At 38.8% G+C, this 23,675-nt stretch overlaps 1 protein-coding gene across 2 annotated transcripts in view; it reads left to right on the top strand.

The window, feature by feature from the left end:
- The window catches only part of LOC126106677 (peroxidase-like), a 219,149-nt gene that overhangs the window by 177,144 nt on the left and 18,330 nt on the right, over positions 1 to 23,675 (top strand). For both annotated transcript variants that reach the window (XM_049913045.1, XM_049913044.1), the window contains exons 9-11: positions 1,132 to 1,279; positions 5,154 to 5,310; positions 18,224 to 18,394. In XM_049913045.1, the coding sequence (XP_049769002.1) occupies positions 1,132 to 1,279; positions 5,154 to 5,310; positions 18,224 to 18,394 (476 nt within the window). The remainder of the gene's footprint in view (positions 1 to 1,131; positions 1,280 to 5,153; positions 5,311 to 18,223; positions 18,395 to 23,675) is intronic.

Below are 23,675 nucleotides of genomic sequence, written 5' to 3'. Positions count from 1 at the left end.
TTGCTACCGCAAGTACAAACACTTCTCTGTTCTTGGACTGGACTGCCAATGGTTATAAATGTGATGAACAGGATGAAATTGTTTTTCTTACACTGTTTCAAATGTACAAAAACCTTGTACATGTTGACCTTAAAATCTTTGTAAGACTAATGTTAGGTATTTATATTTCTTCCACAACTCTTCATTCCAGTGTAGGCATACAATCATTTTTTTACTGCCTTAGTTGCATTTTCGTTCACAACAGGGTTCAGTGTTGTTATTCTGATTTCCAGAACCTGTCACCAAGTTGTAAAATGATGAAGTCAATGTGCAATAGTAATTGTGATGTATGGTAGTAACTAACTCTTATTGGGGAAACAGATTAAAAATGAACTGCTGCAGTTGGGCACCATGGTGGCATTAGTAGTTCACGGATGAAGGTGCCAAATTGAAAGAAACTAGAGGAAACTGCATTTGTAAACGAAAAGACATTGTTTAAACATTGGTGTAAGACATATTACTCTGTGTATAAGTAATTGAGAATAATGTAAATGACATATGTTATGTTGAATGAATGAAAATCATAAAATCTTTTATTAAAAAATAAGGGAAAAACTCACTGCCAACAATGAAGGTGTACATTAGAATTAGTCTGACCACTTCTTGGCAGGCAAGAAGCACTATTCATGGCAAAAAACATACAATGGCCACCCCCCCCCCCCCAGCCATTGTACCCAACCTTACCCTGTAATAGGAAACAGAAAAGAAAAGAAAAATTATTTAATGAGTGAAACTATAGTAAGTGGGTCTATTCCATCTTGCTATGATCCAGTGTTTCGTCTCAACCCAGCATATCAAAAGCAAGAATTTCTCTACAAAAAATAGGTGACACAATGAGGATTTGGGATCCTGGCTCAAAACTACAGTTAGATGATGGATTTTCCATCCTATAGGAATATTTTTAACAATTTTTTTAAATAATAGCATTGGCAGATGTGCTGTGCTGTTTTATTTCTTTTTCTCTTTGCCCCCTTAATGCTGCTGCTTAATTACATTGAATGATTTCATATTATTACTTACTTTTTTCTGTGTATCTGTGTCTTTCCTAATTAGAGATTAGATTTTCCAGTATGATTTGACTGTTGTTTACAGGTGAGGATTGGTTGGAGAAGTTTCATTTAAAACCAAATGAAACAGGTTACAGTAATTGCTATGACACCTCCATAAACCCATCAACAATGACAGAGTTCACTCATGCTATATTCAGAGTATTTCATGGGGTTGCTCAAAGTGACTTGCTGTAAGTAGTACTTAATTGTGTATTTTGAAAATGGTGAAATTTAGAAATAACAGTTATCCATCACCTTGTAATCAGTACTCATCAAGTTTCTGTGTTAGTGGTAGCCAAACTATGTGTTCTGCACATTAATACAGTTCTTCCAGAGTCCTACAGAAATTCTGTGTCGATTCAAAAGGTCAAACTTAAAAATTAAATGTTCATGCAACTCAAACTGGAGTAGTCAAACAACTAATGTGATACTGAGAAATAAGACTTCTGTGTATTTGTAATGTACTGTAATGGCATCAAATGAAAACATTTTGAACATTTGGTAAGTCTGCATCTATGTACAAACTCTGAAAGCCACTTTGCTGCTCACAATAGAGGGTACTTTGCACCACTGCTAAATATTCCCTTTCCTGTTCCACGCAATTGGACTGAGGGAAAAAACTGCATGGCTGCATCCTCCATAAAATGCTTAGTTCTCCTTATTTGTTGGAATCATTCTACAGTCTATCAGAAATGCTGCCTCTCTAAGCTTCCTCAATAACCTGGAATGCTCTGCAGAAGAGCATGCACTGATTTGAAACTTCCTTGCAGATTAAAACTGTATGTCAGACTGGAACTCAATCCTGCTTAGCCTTTAGCAGCTGATGCTCTTACTGAATCAGCTATACAAGCATGACATGACAAACCCTCATAGCTTTACTTCCAGAACATCATCTCCTTTGCCCACAATATGCAAGGTCACAGGTTTTAGTCCCTGTCTGGTGCAAAGTTTTTACCTGTGAGGAAATTTCAAAACAGAGCACCTGGAAACAATCATGCAGATTGTGAGTAAGCCCCGTCTCCACAATATCCTTTTTTTCTGGGGTAGCTAGACCAGCAGAGTATAAAAGAGAAACTTAGGAAGGTAGGAGAAGAGGTACTGGTGCGAGTACAGCTGCGAGGGCAGGCTATGAGTTGTGCTGAGGTAGCTCAGGAGCATCCAAGGAAAGGTCTCAGAATTAGTATTGCTACTTGAAGCCATTAATGATCAGCTAGTATTAAAAACAGAAAGTTTGCTGGAACCATAAATGAATAGCAATGAAGTCATAAGTCCAGATTGGAATATTTATCGGAAGGATAACAACTCCATCGAGCTGCCTGTAATTGAGCCTACCAAACCAAAGATACCAAACCCTTCCATCACTGACTCTCCATCAACTCCACACCCTTACCTCCAGGGACTGTTGATGCCACATTTCTTATACACCAACATCCCTCACACCCATGGTCTTGCCACTATTGAACACTCTCTCTCCCAACATTCTTCAGACTCAAAACCCACTACATCATTCCTTAACAACTTTGTCCTCCTCAAAACTACTTCTCCTTTGAAGGGAAGGTACACAAATAAATCTACAATGCAGCCGTGGGTACCTGCATGGCACCCCCTTATGCCAACCTGTTTATGGGACACCTAGAGGACACCTTCTAGACTCCCACAACCCTAATCCCATGGTCTGGTTTAGATTCATTGATGATATCTTCTTCATCTAGGCTCAAGGCTAAGATGCCCTATTGTTACTGCTTTACAACTCAACACCTTCTCTCTCAGCCTCTTCACATGATCCTCGTCAGTACAGTGTGGCACCTTCCTGGATGTTGACCTCATCCTCTCTGATGGTTCCAGCCACACTTATGTCCACATAACACCAACCAATCACCAAGAGTGCCTGCATTTAGACATCTGCAATTCCTTCCACACCAAAAAATCCCTCCCATACAGCCTTTCCTCCCCTCCCCCAGCTTCCTCCATACAGCCTCCCAATTCTGCATCAGCCTTGTCCTGACACCATCTAGTCCTGTATGTGCTGCCAGACAGCACTCTTCTCTCCCCCGTCTGTACTCTGCTACCTCCCCCTTCCCAACCCCAGACCGGTGCTTTTGTTCAACACCACAGTTACAGTATGGCCAGAGAGCCAGATGCAGTGTGTGTGTGTGTGTGTGTGTGTGTGTGTGTGTGTGTGTGTGTGTGTGTGTGTGTGTGAACGCGTGCGCGCTCATATTTTCCTTTCTTTTCTGAAGAAGTCTGTGGCCAAAACTTCAGTGTGTCAGTGTGTAACAGTCTTTTCATTGTGCATATCTGCAACTCAACATATCATCTTTACTATTAGTACCACTCTATCCTAATTATAATATTGCCAAAATTTCATTGCAGACTTTTGATTGTTCAACTCAAGAATAATTTGGTTTAACTGAACAGTAGGTGATTAGAAAAGTATTACTATTCATATTATTATTTGGTTAATACTCTCTACATCTCCATGGTGAATTATTTTTGTGTAAAATCTCCAGGTTCATAATTTAGCTACTTTAGAAAATTTCTTAATTATAAATGGATGATTCGGAAAACTAAAGGCCCTATTTGATTTTTTAAAAAAATTAAGGCAGCAAAAGAATAATGTCAAATCTAGGAATTAAGCAAAATCTCAAGTAATGAAAATATTTTTGTATGTGGCTGAAATTTAATTTCAGATATTGTCTAACATAATTAGTTTATGCAAAAATGAGACTGGTTATTGTAAAGAGTGAAATCAAGGCTAGCTGTGTCTATCCCCTCAAAATTTACTGATTAGCTCTTGACTTTTTTCTAGTCATGTGACATTGAGACAACTAGAATTGTGGTACTAACTTCTCTTCATTAACAAAGTTTTAAGAAAAATTAAACACACCATTAAACTCAGCAGACTGTGCAATAAGGTTACATAAATATTGTACGAACAGTATTTATACATACAGGATGGTCGAAAGTCACTACCCATTGTAACCCATTGGAAACATTAAGTTAATCTTGTTTGTTTGTGATAATTGTAGATACAAATACCAGAGTGCACTGCTATATTTTTTTTAGATAATTATAGATGCAAACACAAGAGTGAAATGCTATTAAATCAAACACCTCTGCTATTGTTTCTAACCTGTTGTGAAGATGTTTTCTAATATTTTTTTGTTTTAAAAACATTGTACAAAGGTGGTTATAACTGAATAATAATGACTGTAATAAAAATTTCAACACTGTTCCACCTAAAACTAAGGCTGTCTAAAATTTATGGATACTGTCTGAGAAAAGTGGGAAACTAAAGGAAAAATTGTACAAGTGGTAATATAGTAATCTAAAATGTCTACGTATAGGCTATCTCTTTATCAGGATATTTCTAGATCTTCTGTATCTTCAATAAAGCATTCAGTTATTTTATAAGACCAGTTGTTTGTTTTTTATTCAATTAGCTTGTGATGAGTAGTGACTTAGTTGGACATAGTCAACAGATAAACAAAAAGAATAGTATTAAAAAGGAGTAGAATAATGGTGGGTGGAATAACTTGGTTTTGCTGTTTCACATTGTGCAGAATTTTTTATTTGAGAATCTAGGAGTACATTGTGGTTGAAATGGGAGCTAACTGAGCTCCAAATTCTATGTAGAATCATTAAAATCTTGGTGCTCGTTAGCCTGAATATGTTGAATTAAGATCATCTTTGATAAGAAAATATTAGCTGAAGCTGTATAATGTAAATACCTATTTACAGTCTTGCTAAATTGGTATCAGCATCTTGCCCATTTTCATGAGATACTGACAGAAGACAGAACGTAACTGTTGTAGATTGTGAAGAAGGGTTTGATACAAAACTTTTAATTCATGGTTTGAAACTGCTACTTGTTTTGTGATCCCCTGGTGTCTTGTTTTGTGACTACCTGGTGTCTGGGCACAAATAACTCTATGGACATAGACAACCACCCACCATGTAGGACTCATGTTGGGAAAAACAAAGGCAACAGACTTCAAAACTGTGTATTTTTAAAAATGAACAGTTTCTTATCAGTGAACAGAACTGACAAATTCACATTTTCAGCATGTACAAAGACATAGGATGTCCAGTTGGAAAAATCAAAATAAGTAAATGGATGGATAAGCCAGAAGTACTTGTTCAAGATCAGCACTTGAATCAGCTCACACTTGGTCTTACTCAACAACCTGCCACAAAAGATGATAAATGGACAGTGTATGAGGTAAGTGTACTGTTGTTGTTGTTGTGGTCTTCAGTCCTGAGACTGGTTTGATGCAGCTCTCCATGCTACTCTATCCTGTGCAAGCTTCTTCATCTCCCAGTACCTACTGCAACCTACATCCTTCTGAATCTGCTTAGTGTATTGACCTCTTGGTCTCCCTCTACGATTTTTACCCTCCACGCTGCCCTCCAATGCTAAAATTGTGATCCCTCGATGCCTCAGAACATGTCCTACCAACCGACCCCTTCTTCTAGTCAAGTTGTGCCACAAACTTCTCTTCTCCCCAATCCTATTCAATACCTCCTCATTAGTTACGTGATCTACCCACCTTATCTTCAGCATTCTTCTGTAGCACCACATTTCGAAAGCTTCTATTCTCTTCTTGTCCAAACTAGTTATCGTCCATGTCTCACTTCCATACATGGCTACACTCCATACAAATACTTTCAGAAACGACTTCCTGACACCTAAATCTATATTCGATGTTAACAAATTTCTCTTCTTGAGAAACGCTTTCCTTGCCATTGCCAGTCTACATTTTATATCCTCTCTACTTCGACCATCATCGGTTATTTTACTCCCTAAATAGCAAAACTCCTTTACTACTTTAAGTGTCTCAATTCCTAATCTAATTCCCTCAGCATCACCCGACTTAATTTGACTACATTCCATTATCCTCGTTTTGCTTTTGTTGATGTTCATCTTATATCCTCCTTTCAAGACACTGTCCATTCCGTTCAACTGCTCTTCCAAGTCCTTTGCTGTCTCTGACAGAATTACAATGTCATCGGCGAACCTCAAAGTTTTTACTTCTTCTCCATGAATTTTAATACCTACTCCGAATTTTTCTTTTGTTTCCTTTACTGCTTGCTCAATATACAGATTAAATAACATCGGGGAGAGGCTACAACCCTGTCTCACTCCTTTCCCAACCACTGCTTCCCTTTCATGCCCCTCGACTCTTATAACTGCCATCTGGTTTCTGTACAAATTGTAAATAGCCTTTCGCTCCCTGTATTTTACCCCTGCCACCTTCAGTATTTGAAAGAGAGTATTCCAGTCAACATTGTCAAAAGCTTTCTCTAAGTCTACAAATGCTAGAAACGTAGGTTGGCTTTTTCTTAATCTTTCTTCCAAGATAAGTCGTAAGGTCAGTATTGCCTCACGTGTTCCAACATTTCTACGGAATCCAAACTGATCTTCCCCGAGGTCGGCTTCTACCAGTTTTTCCATTCGTCTGTAAAGAATTCGCGTTAGTATTTTGCAGCTGTGACTTATTAAACTGATTGTTCGGTAATTTTCACATCTGTCAACACCTGCTTTCTTTGGGATTGGAATTATTATATTCTTCTTGAAGTCTGAGGGTATTTTGCCTGTCTCATACATCGTGCTCACCAGATGGTAGAGTTTTGTCATGACTGGCTCTCCCGAGGCCATCAGTAGTTCTAATGGAATGTTGTCTACTCCCGGGGCCTTGTTTTGACTCAGGTCTTTCAGTGCTCTGTCAAACTCTTCTATAAATTGTAATTCTGGTGACTTACATCTAGATTTTACATGTCAAAAGGTTTTCTTTAGTAAACCTAGAAGTTTGATCCTATATTTGTGTTAAGTGAGCATTTAAGTTGGTCTAGTGGTTTCTTACTGGAAAGCACAAAATCACAAAAGTGGCAAAACGCTGAAAAGTTTCAGTCAGTCAGAGGACATGTGACATTATTTTTGTGGTAAACTAAAAGGGTTTCAAAATTTTAATCTGTTGCAGAGCCTTGTATTCAAATAAACTAGAATCTTCTAAGGCTGAGTAGATGATGACAGGTCCCACTTCCAGAAAGCTTTTTAAATGGCCTCTCACTTGTTAAAACAATAAAAACTTCATTGCGAGATTGAAAAATATTAAATTTTATTCATAGGTTTTTGGCAACTTCCAAATGTGCTTTCTCACTGTTTAACTGAGATTTTTGGAATTTATCTGCCCATTACTGCAAGTTTCCACCAGGTCTGAACAACTGTATGTGATTAGCAAAATACTGTTCTAATGTACCTGCCATCATATTTCACATCTTTTTCCTTCATTTTATAGGGGTTATTATTTCCTTAAATATTTCTAAGGTTCTTCAATTTGTTTATTTGCTGCTGGTGATTTATTTTTTTATCTACATTCTGGGCATGGTGGTATAATATTAACATTAGCATCTTTGGCCAGTTCATAATCATATACAATATTTCACACATACCCTGTAAACATTCTACTCTACATGCTTCCAAATGCAAACTACCCTTGAGGATTACACATAGTGTAACTTTCTAACCAATATTCATTACACAAGTTTGTAATTTTTACACTACTACTTTTCTACATAAATTTTGTGTGACTTCTACATCTACATAATTAGTCCACAATTCATGCTTAAGTGTATTGGCTTAGAGTTTGTAAAAGTACTCTCTTTCTCAGCTGTTCCACTCTTGAGTAGCATGTGGGACAAATGAACACCTCAATCTTCCCACACTAGCTCAGATATCTCTTACGTTACTGTGATGCTCATTTCTCCCCATATGGGTGGGAGTACACCAAGTATTTTGGCATTTTAGGGACAAAGTTGGTGATTGAAATTTCATGAAAAAATCTCACCACAATGAAAAATGACTTCGTTTTCATGATTGCCTCTCCATCTTGCTTATAATATCTGTGACACTCTCTTCCAATTCTTTGATAATACAAAACAAGCTGCCCTTCTTTGGACTTTTTCAATGTCCTCTTTCAGTCCTCTGGTAAAGATGACATAACATGAAGCAGTACTCCAGAAGAGGATAGACAGGTGTATTGTAGGCAGTCTCTTTAGTAGATTAGTCGCATCTTCAAAATATTCTGCTAATAAAACATAGTCTTTGGTTTGACATCTTGTCATAATTTCATGAGTGATGGTTCAACTTGTAGTTGTTTGTAATTATAATCCCTAGGCACTTAACTGAATGTACAATGTTTAAATTTGTGTGATTTATCATGTAACCAAAATTTAACACAATTTTTTAGTACTTATGTGGAGGAACTCAAAATTTTTTTTATCTTCTGGGGTCAACTGCCACATTTTGCATCATGTAGACATCTTTTCTAAATCATTATGCAATTCTTTTTTATCTTTTGGTACTTTACTAGAAGTTACATATGCCAACATTCTTTACAAAAACTGCAAGAGCGTTTCCCAGATTGTCTCCTAAATCATTTATATAGATTAAGAACAACAGAGGACCTATAACTTTTCCATTGAGTACCCCACATATCACTTTGGTTATAATAGATGGCTTCCCATCAATTACACAAACTGTGACCCTTCTAACAGGCAATCATTAATCAAATCGCAAGACTGAGGTGATACTTCATAGGCACACAATTTGATTACAAGTTGCTCATAGAGAATGGTGCAAAAAGCTTTCTGGAAAACAACAATTGACCCTTTACCGGTAAGTGGTGGAGAGGCGGCTCGTTGGCATCAGGCGAGGAGTTGTGCAAGACTGTGCGACCAATCATGTCACAGCAGGCTTGTGACGAAAACATGAGTGGACCATCTCTTGAGGCCACAGGTGGTGTGAGGTTGTGGATACCAGAGACCATTTAGTTCTGAAGCCAGTGAGGAGGACGCATAGGTCAGCCCACTCAAGAGAGAGGGATTGTAGAGGGAGGGTGCACAAAGAGCAGGACCGTGATAGAGAGATGACCATTGTTGTCAAAGGAAGCTGTGATGTTGCCTTCATTGGCACCATGCAGAAGATGGAGGGAGCCAAGCAGAGTGATGTGGGCAGATGTTGAATCATCAAGTGTATGTGGAGAACCACAGAGAATGAAGAGAGTGCAATCTCTGAGTTGGAGAGAGTGATCCTCAACACATAATGCAGGTATGTCAAGCATGAATATCACAACATTGCGAGAAGAGTGAGGTGATGATGGTATAGAGGTCACACAGAGAGAGGGCACATTGTCCAGCAGGGAGTCATCAGATGGAGCACTGGCATCAGTTGATATACATGGAGAGGTGAACATGGACGACAATTATTTGACACACACAGAGTAAGCAATGGCCTGGATGACATCTCAGAATCAGATTTTGACAGGGATCCTCGTCAAGGGTCCAACATAGTCTGCTGTTTCTTGTTGAGGCAAATGTCTAAAGTATTATTTGCGTGTGAAAGCACCCCTGTGCAGGCTGGAGCTAGGAGGTTGAAACGCTTCCCAGACTATGTCATCCTGGAGCATAAAAAACGTGCAGTCTTCTAGGTCTTTGTGCACAAACATTCGCAGTATGGTGGGAGCATGTGGGGGCAGAGTGTGGATGTTAGTAATGTGTGAGTGGATGTGTTCGACAGGAGGGGAGCTTGGTAGTGAGGTAGTGAGGAGAGGAGTGGGGGGGGGGAGTAGCTCAGAGTCTTCGATTTTCAACAAACAGGATGTGTCAAAGGCACACCACATAATACCTTTTCTAAGAAAGAATTTAGGTCATCTTTAAAGGCAGTGCTGATGCTGGGTAACACCTATAGAACAGCCTCTGACTACGAGCCTGAAGTCACTTGAGGACCACTTTAAGTGTACAGTTCCAATGCTCAACGAGTCCGTTGCTCAGGGGGGGATACGCAGTCATGTGGAATTTGTTGACACCACACAGGCCGCAGAATCTGGTAAAGAGGAGTGACTTGAATTGTCTCCCTTGGTTGGTCATTATAGAAGATGGACAGCCAAATTGGGAGGGCCATGTAGTGGCAAAGGCTCATGTGACCAGAGCAGCAAATATGTCTGAGATGGGAACAGCCCCCACCCATCTGCTGGCACTATCAGTGTCAGGTAGTATGTACATAAAACCTTCTGAAGGAGGAAGAGGACCGACAAGGTTGAGATGTACATGAAGAAATCATCCTTTCTTTTGTCGCATTGTCCTACAGAGGGGTCGAGCATGACAAACAACCTTGCTATGTCGGCAAGGTAAGCATGCATGTCGTTTTTTACTGCAGGCTACATGAAACTGTCTGTCATTAGGTATGTGGTAGCCTTTATTTCCAGGTGTGCAAAATCATGAATGGCCAAAGAAAACATATGTTGTAGGGAAGACAGGACCAGGGGGTGGAGAGCACCTGTAGAGGTATCACACAGCACTGGATGGGAGGAGCCAGGAACACGTGGGATTCTACTGTCAACACATTGGTAGTGTACTGTAGTAAATTTTGAATGTCTCAGTCATCGTCTGCAGAAGGAAGATGAAATGCCCTGCACATGTGACATGTAATTAGCGACAGCATTATGAGGTCCCCTGATCTAGTCACATCTGAGGTGTATTGACTAATGAGGTCCATATGACAGAAATGTCTAGTGGGGAGATCATTAGCAGGGTTACAGGGCGCATCTGTGAGCAGTTTTTGATTGGTAAAATTGTGACTTCATGTTATTCAGTGTCCTCATACATTGCAAGGAGTTCCTGGTTGAACGCTGATCAGCTGCATTGAGAAGGGGAGCATTTTTTGAGAAAAAATGGAGAGGTCGGGTCATGTCACTGACCTGTCACTGAATGATGCTGATTGACAATGCACTCATGTCAGCCATGCTAGAGATGCAAGCATCAGTAAGTGGGTGAACAAGTGTAAAGGCACTCATAAGGTAAGTCTCAAGAGCACTGAATGTGTGGATCATATCATCAGACCATTGTACTTTCCACACCACAGAAATGTTCTTGCCTGCCATGGCATCTGCCAGCAGAGTCTGGAGAGAAGCAGCTGAAGTATATGGCATCGGAAAAAATTTACCATTCTGAGGAATCATCACAGATGTGGTAGTTTTCTGGTAATGGCAGGTCACTAATAAAAGAGGCATGGTCTAATGTCGGACGGTTTCCCTCAGTTGTGACAGTATGATCGAGGAAAGTAGCACTAGTGTAGCGCAACTGTGATTTGGTATGGTTAATCTCCACACTGTGTCAACAAGCACTTTAAGGACCTGTGTTAAGTGCTGCTCATGCCACTCAGTGGTGATGGATAAATGAGAATGTCGGTATGATAGATAGAGCAAAAAGGTAGGGAAAGAAGTACAAACTGTTGCCACATCTGAATAGCATTCTTGAGACCAGATGGCATAAAGCAGTACTCAAACAGACTGAATGGCATAATGATGGCTGTTTTCGGTATGTGGTCTTTGTACATAGGGATTTGATCATGTGCTTTGTGATAGTCAATCAAGCCAAAAACCCATGCCCCACTGAATTGTCAAGCAAAGTGTTGTATGTGAGGAATAGGGTAGTTGTCCATAATGGTATGTGCATTGAGCTTGCAGTAGTCCCTGCACAATCAGAATGAACCATCCTTCTGAGGGATTAGATGAAGGGGCAATGACCAATTGCTGTTTTATGGGTGCACGATTCTTGCATGTAATAATTCATGAATGGCTGCTTTTGCGTGATGAAGTTTCTTAGAGTTTAGGCATTGGGCTTTATAATGAACTGGAGGATCTTCTGTAATGGATAACCTATGGAAGGAACACACATGTATCAAGAGATGAAGTATCTGACCACACAAAACATTGATTGTTTGAATGTCACTGACCCAACATTTATGAAGTGTGGTCAGGGGTGAGGGTGGGATGAGTGTGGATATACAACCCATGACGTAAAGTAGCAAGCAGTGAGGTTGTTGACCGTGCAAAGAGCATGTGCCAGGTTGGCTGACATGTTGGCTATCAGCTGATGGAGGATATTGTTGTTGGAGCAGAGGGCATTTATCTCACAGCACTGAGTTGCAGGCTCAGCTAACGAGATGACGAAGTTTACTGTCAAATGGCAGCACTTGGAGGTAGCGCAAAAAGGGGGTCGTACCGAACTAGTGGTGGGGGGGGCAGAGGGGAAGGAGTGAAGGAGCCAGGAATGCACGTGCTGGTAAGGCAGACAAATGAAGGTTGGGAGAGAGACCAAAATGCTTAAGAAAATCAAACCGCATCAGCAACATGCAAGGTCTAACGGAATTGTAGTTCTGGTACAAGCTGGAGCTGGAGGTCAGTGGCACCATGGACTGTGATGTCAGAGTTGTTGGCAAGTGTTCACACCATCATGAAGGAACGACTGCACATGCACAAAGGGTGTGCTCAGTGGGTGTCCCACAGTCTTCAACCACACCAGGAAGCATGTTGAATGTCCCACTGTCTTGCTCATCTGCAGCACTATGCTCGGGAAGGGAATGCATTCCTGGAACAAGTGCTGGCTGGAGATGAGTCGTGGTGTCATCACTTCGAACCAGATTCAAAATGACAAAGTCTCCAGTGGAAGCATCCAGGGTCACCACCACCAAAAAAACCAAGGCCATCCACATGAGTGCAAGAAAGGTTATGCTGACGTTCTTCTTTGACAAAGATGGCACCCTTCCGATTCACTTCGTGCAGCATGGGACAACAGTGAATGCCCAGCATTACTTGCAAACCTCGACCACCCTTTGCCAAGCGATCAAATCAAAATGACCAGGCAATCTCACCCGTGGGGTCATTCTGCTCCTTGACAATGCAAAGCCTCATATGGCCAACACAGTCGCAGCACTCCTGCAGATATTCAAATAGGAGGTTCTCGGCCACCCTCCATACAGTCTGGACCTCTCTCCCTGTGATTACGCAATTTTTGGTCCCCTTAAAAAGGCTCTGAGGGGCAAATAGTTCACCTGGGATGACGAATTCGGCTGTATGTGTGGAGCTGGTTAACATCGCAGCATTGGGAATTTTATGAGACAGCCATTCACTGCCTTGTGTCACAGTGCGACAAGTGTCTCAACAACCATGGTCAATACTTCTAACATATAGGTACTGGTTTCTGTAATTATGCCTCTGGCTCGTGTCTTTTTGAACACCCCTTATACACAAAATTGAGTGCAACACACTGTCCAGTTTCATTACAGGTGAAGTCTTGTGTGTGGTGGATAGGGTACCAAAATGATACAATTGGGAAAAGAAGTACCCAACCTCTACTGTTTTCCAAAGACTCTTTATGCCTTATTACTTTGACACAACTAATTGTTCTTAGCTGTTGTTCCATTGTCTTGCATTTCATCCTGCTTTTTCTGGTTCAGTATGTCTCTGTGATGAGTTTACAAAGAGACAGTACAGCTGACCTATACTACCTGCAGTTCGGAACAGGATGGTTATGTTTCCTGGCTGGCTGTTGTTTATAACTGAGACTCACATCCTGATGGTGTCACTATCTTCTTCTATCAGAAATTTGCCAATTCATGCCACATTCACTCATGTTATAATACTTTTGTGTCAACATTTTTGTAGTTCACTTTGTTTTTGTGAAGTATTTTAAATTTTGGGTGAGGCTTGATATTTTTCATTTGAATGTTTATAAGTTTATTTAACTGTCAATGGTCTTCCTAATACACATTTTCTTCTTCCATAAAACGAGTTGTAGATGTCTAGGAACTCTAAATAACTTTTCAAACCACCACTTAAGTAGTTTTTAAAGTTCATGTACATTTAAAGGATGCAGAAAAACATCCTTCCTCATTTAAAGTTCAAATAGAAAAGAGATGGATCAAAATAAAGAAACTATATTAAAATGAATGATATCTATGAAGTTGGAAGTTTTGTTCACACATTTTGCCATAGCGATAGACTGATGTAGCATTATTAAAATAACAAGGATTTGATAGGACACTGAATACATGGAATTTACATTCAGCTACTTTAAATTGTAGTCTGTAATGAATTCCAGTCATGCTGTGGATGGGTAAAGAACATGGTAACACTGTGGAATCATTTCTGGTAAATGATTATTCCACCACCACTGCCCAGATATCTTTCCAGAGGTGCTTCCCACAGTGTGCATTGAGTTTTTCAACAGACTTGAAGTTTCATCCATAGAGGATCATTCTTGTTCAAAAATTGTTTAAACGTGATTATGACAGCTTGTGAGGTCATATGCAAACATCCTTGAAATGTGCCTGCAATGATAAAACACATATTCACTTAATTTGGATTGCATTAATCATCAGAAATTTTTTATTTTTGAGTGGACAGAACCCTCATGACCTTCATGAAAAATCATTACATTACATAACAACCATGTTATTGTATTGTGAGTGGTTCAGAGAGACAGGATAATTGGTCCATACTTATTTGAAGTGGATGGGCTCCTGTGACAGTAAACTCTCAATGATGCACTCTTATGGTCAGCACCTTTTTAGCACTAAGATACAATGCGCTGCATATTTAAGAGGTATGGGATCAGGACAGAGCCACTGCTCACACAGCACCAATTTCTTTCCAAGTGCTAAGATTGATGTTTCCCAGATGCTTAATCCCTTCACGTGGTGATGTACTCTGGTCAGCACTGGACTGCAGGTGATCCCTGTATACAAGAAGGGCAAAAGAATGGACACACAAAAAAAATTACGGACCAATATCCCTAACATCGGTTAGCTGCAGAGTCCTTGAAAATATTCTCAGTCTGAATATAATAAATTTTCTAGAGACTGAGAAGTTTATGTCCACGAATCAGCAAGGTTTTAGAAAGCATCACTCATGCAAAACTCAGCTTGCCCTTTTCTCACATGATTCACTGAGAACTGTGGATAAAGGGCAACATGCTGATCACATATTTCTAGACTTCCAGGAAGCATTTGACATGGCTGTACAAAGGTATGAGCATATGGAATTAGTGCACAGATATGTGAGAGACTCGAAGACTCCTTATGTTATAGATCCCAGTACACTTTCTTTGATGGCAAGTGTTCATCAGAGATGAGGGTATTGTCAGGAAAGCTCCAGGGAAGTGTGATAAGATCACTATTATTCTCTGTATACATAAACAATTTGGCAGACAGTGTGTGCAGCAATCTGCAGTTGTTTGCTGATGTTGCCATGGTGTATAGTAAGGCCTGGTCAGATGAGTCCTGATTTCAGTTGGTAAGAACTGATGGTAGGGTTCAACTTTGCTGTGGACCAGATGAAGCCATGGACCCAAGTTGTTAACAAATCTTTGTGTAAGCTGCTGGTAGCTCCATAATGATGTGGACTGAGTTTACATGGAAAGGATTAAGGCATCTGGTCCACTGAACCAATCATTGACTGGAAATGGTTATACTCAGTTACCTGGGAACCATTCGCAGCCATTCATGGGCTTCATGTTCCCAAACAATGATGGAATTTTCAGGGATGATCATACGCCATGTCACCAGGCTACATTTGTTCACAATTGTCAAACAATAGAAAATCCAGAATGGAATGTAACATTTTATGAGAAGGAAAGTTGCTACTCACCATATAGTGGAGATGCTGAGTTGCAGATAGGCACAACAAAAAGACTCTCACAATTAAAACTTTTGGCCCTTCACACACACACACACACGACTGCAGTCTGCAGAGTGGTTTCAGTTGCCTGAGACTGCAGTCATGTGTGTGAGTTGCTTTTCAGTCATACAACGAAAGAAGGATACACACTGTTGATAGTCAACAAAGCTGTCAATACATTTAAATTACAAATATATCAATAGCACTATCAGCTATACCCATCCATACTTAGCCAAGATCAGCTACTGCATATTGTTGCCTTACTTGAGTTCAGTTGTTTTCTGAATCAGTTCAGTTTTCATTTGCAGCTGTATTTAAAGTAAGTGTTTCAGTTTATTGCTTTTGTTCTACATTCTGTTGTGATAGTTTCTTATTACATGTAAGTAATTTGTAACAAGAAAAAGGAGTAAAATCAATTCTAATTTGTTCACCAGCATTATGGGAAGATAAAAATATCTACGTGCTACTGTAATAACTTACTTATCTATCTAGTGGTTCAATTTTAGTACTGAAGTCATCATCTGGAGACTGTTAGAACTTTGAGGTGGCAATATTTCAGTATTTCACTAGGTAACTGAGTGCTAAACATAACTACAAATAACATTACATTAAAATCAATGCACAAAAATACACTCGTATTTGCCTGTGTTGCCCAAAAATTGTGTTGATCAACAAAAATATTGCCCAAAAAGTGATGGTTATTTTACTACACAGCAGGTAGGCCCTGTGCAGCTTCATGTAGATGATGGGGGGAGGGGGGGGGGGGGCTCTGAACCTCCTGGACCCCCCCCTTTCTTTTTGGCCACATCCTTGCTGTGGCCTTTAAAACTTTCCACGAAGTAAAGGAAACACCATTCATAACCTACAATTCTGTAATGAGGTCTCCTTTTTGTGCTGACTTTATTTTTCTTTGAAAACAGCTGATATTTTGAAATGCATAGATTAAAGAGGTCTAGGTATCCATTTTTTTGTTTGAGTGCATAATATTTGTCTTGTAAAAAAATTAATTGTACATTGATCTTCACCCTCAACGGGTGAGTGTGGCGTGCAATGTCCAGTCATGGAGTAATGGTGTGATGTTCCTTGATGACACATTGACTACTGAATGGTATGTGAACGTTTTAGAAGATGATTTCATCCCCATTATCCAAAGTGACCCTGATTTCGATAAGGTGTGGTTCATGCAAGACAGAGCTTGGCGCCATCAAAGCAGTAGAGTGATTGATGTCCTGAAGGAGCACTCTGGAGACATCATTCTGCCTCTGGTGTACTCAGAGGCCACTGGCATGGGCCTCGATTGGCCTATATATTCTCTGGATCTGAACACATACAACTCTTTTTTGTGTGGCTATATTAAAGATCATGTGTACAGCAATAACTCCAAAAACCATTGCTGAGCTGAAAACACCCATTCAAGAGGTCATCAACAGCACTGATGTTCTGACACTTCAGCAGGTCATGCAGAACTTGCTCTTCATCTGTGCCACATCATCGCCAATGATGGCAGACATATCTAACATGCCATAACCTAAATCCAAGTATCAGTAGTGATGTTTACATGTGGAATAAAGTGTGTGCACAGCTTAGTTTGTAACTAATTTATGTTTTTTCATATAGTTCAATAATTGTCACCCTGTATGTGTAAGGAAGAAATATATGTAACAAAATAAGATATGGGAGGATGTAATGCGGGGGAGGAAGTAATATGTGGAAAGGAATATCCGGGAGAAAGGAAGTAATATGTGGGACACAGTCATATGTGGGAGGAACTAACACATGGAAGGAAGTAATTAATATGTTGTCTGTCTCTTCCCCTAACACACTCTTTCAGAATTTCAGTAGTAAACCTCTCTGCGATGCGCAAATCCTCTCTTGTAGCATCTGCACTTGACATTCTATGATCATCTCCATAATGCTCTCATGTGCTCTACACAGACTTCTGTAACATTATGTGCCACTGTTCACTGAATCTGCTCTATCTCTTCTATTAACCCAACCTTATAGGTGTAAAAGACTGATAAGCAATATTCAAGTCTCGCTCAGATGAGCATTTTGTAAGTCACTTATTTCATACACAAATTGTATTTCCTTATGATTCTTCCAATCAATCTCTGCTTGGCACCTGTTCTTCCTACTATCTGTTTTAAGTGGACATTCCAGTCCAAGTCTTTTAGAATTCTCAGGTGTCAATGCAGGTCACATCATATGTTGATGAAGTACTTATACTGTGATCCGGATGGACCTCTAAGAATTCTAAAAGTTAGAAATACGCCAGAGAAACATCAGATCACATGCCAGTTAGGTCATTCCTCATGATTACTCAAAGGTGTTTTACAATAATTATGATTTTCAGCAACTTGTCACCAAAAGGATGGCAAACTACTGACAAATTAACGGTTACAGACTACACATGAATATACTGTACTAAACTTGCCTTATTAGGCATTCTCCAAGACAATGACAGTGAGTGTACCTGTGGACTATGAAATGATAGTGCATCAAATTATATGTTGTTTGTCACAGATATTTTAAAATTCTTAATTGTTTGCAGAATTGTAACTATTACTAATTTGTTTATTCTCAATAATGTGACTGGTGTAATTTTAACAATTTCAGCTTAACAGAAACCTGTTCAGAGTAGATCAGGCTTATGGTCAAGATCTAGATATGTTTGACATTCTTAGAGGAAGGGATAATGGTTTGGGAAGCTACAATGATTACCGGGAATTAATAAACCTACCACGAGCTAAAAAATTTGAAGACTTTGCTGATCTTATGTCGTATGAGGTTTGTACATCAACAATCATTTTTCTGCACTCTTATTTGCTTGTAAATATTATACACTGAGTTGTAACAACATATGTTTAGAATTTAACTGAATTAAAGATGATATGATGAGGAACCTCTCACTGATAGTATACAATAATTCTCTGTCATATTTCTTAGCTAGCGTATAATGAAATTTACTGTATTGTATTATTCTTTCCTTTCTTTCTTTCTTCCTGCACCCTCCCCTCCTCTCACTCCCTCCCCCTCTCCCAACCTCCACCCTCCAACCTCCAGTTTCCTCTGCCTCCTCTTTTCTGTCACAAAAAGTAACTTGTTGTTCCAAACAAGAGTGATGACCAAAGAATCTTCCTCAACAATCTTCCTAGCAACAGACACAGAAAGAAATCACTGCCAGTTATTTGTTCAAAATCTAGGCTGATCAGATCATCTCTGGCAGATATCAAAAGCAAACATTCACACAGAAAAGTCTGCTGAATTGAATGCATACAAAAGGGTCTTCTGAGAATCAAACCTACATCATTTCTCATCCCAGTTGCAACATGAAAGGTAGGAGAAAGTGTGTGCAGAAACAAATATAAACAAATATTTAATATATTTATGACAATATTAAAATTAAAATTTGAGGAAGCATTTTCCCAGAACATTTCATTTCATTGGAGCTCCAAAAATGTCTATGGTGACATCGTCTGAAACTCCAAGGGATCTCGTATCTATCCAAAATAGCCAGATTGACTCAGCTGTTTCAGAATCTACAAAATTTATGGGAGAAATTATAGAAAGGTATTGCTACCTGCAGAATAAAAACTTACAAACAGTAAAACATTACTGAAGGCAGATAGAAAAAGCAAAGCAATCTGGAATGTAATCAGACAGGAGACAGCAAATGCTGCACAAAAACATATGGAAAAATAGATTGAAAGCAAAGATGTTCAAATCAGCAACCCAAAGGAACAAGCAAATTTCATGAATGCATACTTCAGTAGCATTGCTTCAAAACTACAACAGAAATTTTCATACACATATATTCTGCATCACAAGGACCAGTAACCACACTCAGTGGTGCTCTTTCCAACAATAGAGAAAGAGGTGGCACTGGTAATATACCAGTTGAACAATAATAAATCCACAGGGTTAGATGAGATCCTAGACAGTGTCCTTAAGAAATGTGTAAACAACATAAAAACCCATTAACAATAATAATTAATGAATATTTCACATCTGGCTGCTTTCCTGAAACAAACAAAAGTAATACCAGTACTATAAAGTGGTAATGAGGAAAATGTGGAAAACTGCAAACCAGTTTCTTTATCATGTTTCATTTCCAAAACAACAGAAATCATAATGAAAAATGTACTAATGGAGTAATTAAATAAATACAAACTTCTCTTACTTGAAACCCTAGTTCAGGGTGAGACTGCAACAAACTTTACCTTTTCTCCTTCTTCTTCCTTTTTTTTTTAAAAAAAAAAATCTATCAAAGGCATACGACACAGTTGGCCACATAATTTTACTGCACGTATCAGAGTTATTATGAATAAGGGGTATGGCACAGAATTGGTTTAAGTCATGCTTGGAAAACCAGGTGCAAAGAGTTGAAATTTCACTTATTTCTGAAAGACTAGTAGTGAAACACTTATCAGACCTGAAATAAGTTAATATAGGCATCCCCTAAGGAGTGTATTGGACCAAATTGTCTTCCTTATATATAAAAAAACAGTTATTATATATATATATATATATATATATATATATATATATATATATATATATATATATATATATATATATATATATGGTTATAATAGAAGGAAACATTCCACGAAGGAAAAATATATCTAAAAACAAAGATGTATTTAAAAAGAAAGATGATGAGACTTACCAAACAAAAGCGCTGGCAGGTCGATAGACACACAGACAAACACAAACATACACACAAAATCTAGCTTTCGCAACCAATGGTTGCCTTTACAAATGTCTGCTTGTGTCTGTGTATATGAGGATGGATATGTGTGTGTGTGCGAGTGTATACCTGTCCTTTTTTCCCTCCTTTTTTCCCCCTAAGGTAAGTCTTTCCGCTCCCGGGATTGGAATGACTCCTTACCCTCTCCCTTAAAACCCAAATCCTTTTGTCTTTCCCTCTCCTTCCCTCTTTCCTGACGAGGCAACCATTGGTTGCGAAAGCTAGATTTTGTGTGTATGTTTGTGTTTGTCTGTGTGTCTATCGACCTGCCAGCGCTTTTGTTTGGTAAGTCTCATCATCTTTCTTTTTAAATATATTTTTCCCACGTGGAACGTTTCCCTCTATTATATTCATAAAAACAAAGATGATGTGACTTACCAAATGAAAGTGCTGGCAGGTCGACAGACACACAAACGAACACAAACATACACACAAAATTCAAGCTTTCGCAACAAACTGTTGCCTCTTCAGGAAAGAGGGAAGGAGAGGGAAAGACAAAAGGATGTGGGTTTTAAGGGAGAGGGTAAGGAGTCATTCCAGTCCCAGGAGCGGAAAGACTTACCTTAGGGGGAAAAAAGGACGGGTATACACTCGCACATACACACATATCCATCCACACATATACAGACACAAGCAGACATATTTAAAGACAAAGAGTTTGGGCAGAGATGTCAGTCGAGGCAGAAGTGCAGAGGCAAAGATGTTGTTGAATGACAGGTGAGGTATGAGTGGCGGTAACTTTAGCATCATGTCATTAAGCCAATAAGATGCGATGTTATTTCATGTAGCGTCCTCAGGAAGTGTTTGCGTGGCAAATGAAGCAACCAGGTAGGCTGAAAGTGGAAGGTGCACCTTCGAATGTAGCAAGAATTCTTGCCAGTGTATCCACCAGGCCTCAATCTCCGCTAATTTCAAGTTACCGCCACTCATACCTCACCTGTCATTCAACAACATCTTTGCCTCTGCACTTCTGCCTCGACTGACATCCCTGCCCAAACTCTTTGTCTTTAAATATGTCTGCTTGTGTCTGTATATGTGTGGATGGATATGTGTGTATGTGCGAGTGTATACCCGTCCTTTTTTCCCCCTAAGGTAAGTCTTTCCGCTCCTGGGACTGGAATGACTCCTTACCCTCTCCCTTAAAACCCACATCCTTTCGTCTTTCCCTCTCCTTCCCTCTTTCCTGATGAGGTAACAGTTTGTTGCGAAAGCTTGAATTTTGTGTGTATGTTTGTGTTCGTTTGTGTGTCTATCGACCTGCCAGCGCTTTTGTTCGGTAAGTCTCATCATCTTTCTTTTTAAATATATTTTTCCCACGTGGAATGTTTCCCTCTATTTTTATATATATATATATATATATATATATATATATATATATATATATATATATATATATATATATATATATATATATATATATATATAAAATAACTGTTTTTACACAGTGTGTCAGGCACAGAGAAAAAATATGACTTGCTGATGACAGCAACAGTAGCCTACTTCGGATATATGCATTCAATTCTCAGTTATGGGATCATGTTTTGAGGAATAATTGCTGGGAACATACACATTATTTTTAAGATACAGAAACAGCTGTATAAATAGTGACAAATAGCCCTAACAGAACACACTCTAAAGAATTATTCAAAAAGTTAGAAATTCTGACAGTTCTATGTGAATACATCTACCACAGCATGATGTACATAAGAAAAAATCTTAGTCTATACACCACAAACAGCACAATACATGGCCACGGAACCAAAGCCAGACAGTGTTTACATCCAAACAGAAGAAAAAAGTAAAAAAACTCAAAATAGTGTATTACGCTCTGATTTAAGGTTGCACAATAGACTAGCACAAGAAATAAAAATTGCAAATGAGCCCTACACCTTTCGCCAAAGCCTAAAATAATATTTACTAATTAATATATACTACACTGTAAATGAACCTTTAAAATAACTATAGATAGTAACTTAATGTTCATTATCATTACGCTATGCAAAAATTATTCCATTCCATTGTGACATGGTGGTGCACCAACTTTCCATTGCTGCTACATAACAAACAGTTGTAGGTTGTACAATATTCTTTGTTAATTTAAGAGCAACACGTCACCCGAATGGGGCATCATTAGGTTATCTTAAAACATAAGAGGATGACAATATTACAATAAAGCCAGTGTGGTCCTATCCTGGACTACCATAGAAACAAAATAAGCTTCAAAAACTGACCAAACCAAATTATATAGAGAAACATAATGTAACTCATGTTAAAAAATCGGAAATTTCCTGCCAAAAAGCATCCATCAAGAAGGCATGATACCACATAAAACAATGAAAGGCAACCTATATGGAAAAACATTAAGAATTAGTGAAATAGAATCACCAGGATCGGGCACGAGTAGAGGACGAAGGAGAAACCGCAGGCATAGCAGCGAAGGTCAGGAACTCACGTTCTACCTGTAAGCACAGCTGTACACAACAACTATTCACTATGTGAATATAGATGGGCCTCTGGGGCCTTTGTAATGTATGGCTGTGTTTACAGTTCGTATGTGAGGTCCTGTTCTGTGCTGCTCTACCTAACATCGCCTCCATGATGTAATACACATTTTTTGGTTTCTCCTTCATTCTCTACTCATGTCTAATCCCAATGATTCTATTTCATTAATTCCCAATATTTTTTGTGTATAGATTGCCTTTTAGTACATTTTATTTGGTATTGTGCCTTCTCGATGGATGCTTTTTGGCAGAAAATTTATAAGTCCAGGATAGGACCATGCTGGCTCTATTGTAATGTCATCGTCCTCTTATATTTTCAGATAACCCGATGATGTCTTATCTGAGCAAAACACATTGTTCTTAAGTTAATAAATAGTATTGTGCAACCTATGACTGTTTTTTAAATAACAATTTATTACACGATTAGAAAAGCAGAAGTAAGTATAGGAGCTATAAACACTATAAGAGAAATGCTTATTTTAATAAGAACTGTTGTATAAATGACATCCATATGATGTATATTGTTCTATAGATGAATAAATAAATCATTATTTTGTGTATAGCTATTGCTCATATTGGGAACTGAACCTTCTTAAGTATTATTAATCACTTACCTGGTTCTCTACAAAGTTATTATTAATATTATTTTCAAATATTCCCTTTTAAGAAAACATATGAATTTGAGTAGTCATGATTTTGTCTTGTTCCTTCATTCTTCCCAGAGTCTCTTCTTACAATCACTGTGTTTTCCCTTGCATTTATTTCCTGTTCTCTTTTCTGTATGTTTCTGCATAAGTGTGATGTTTCTAAACAGCTC

The sequence above is a fragment of the Schistocerca cancellata genome, chromosome 10, assembly GCF_023864275.1.
Source record: "Schistocerca cancellata isolate TAMUIC-IGC-003103 chromosome 10, iqSchCanc2.1, whole genome shotgun sequence".
Classification (NCBI taxonomy): domain Eukaryota; kingdom Metazoa; phylum Arthropoda; class Insecta; order Orthoptera; family Acrididae; genus Schistocerca; species Schistocerca cancellata.
The sequence above is the reverse complement of the archived record's forward strand: the minus strand, read 5'-3'. Positions and strand labels throughout refer to the sequence as shown.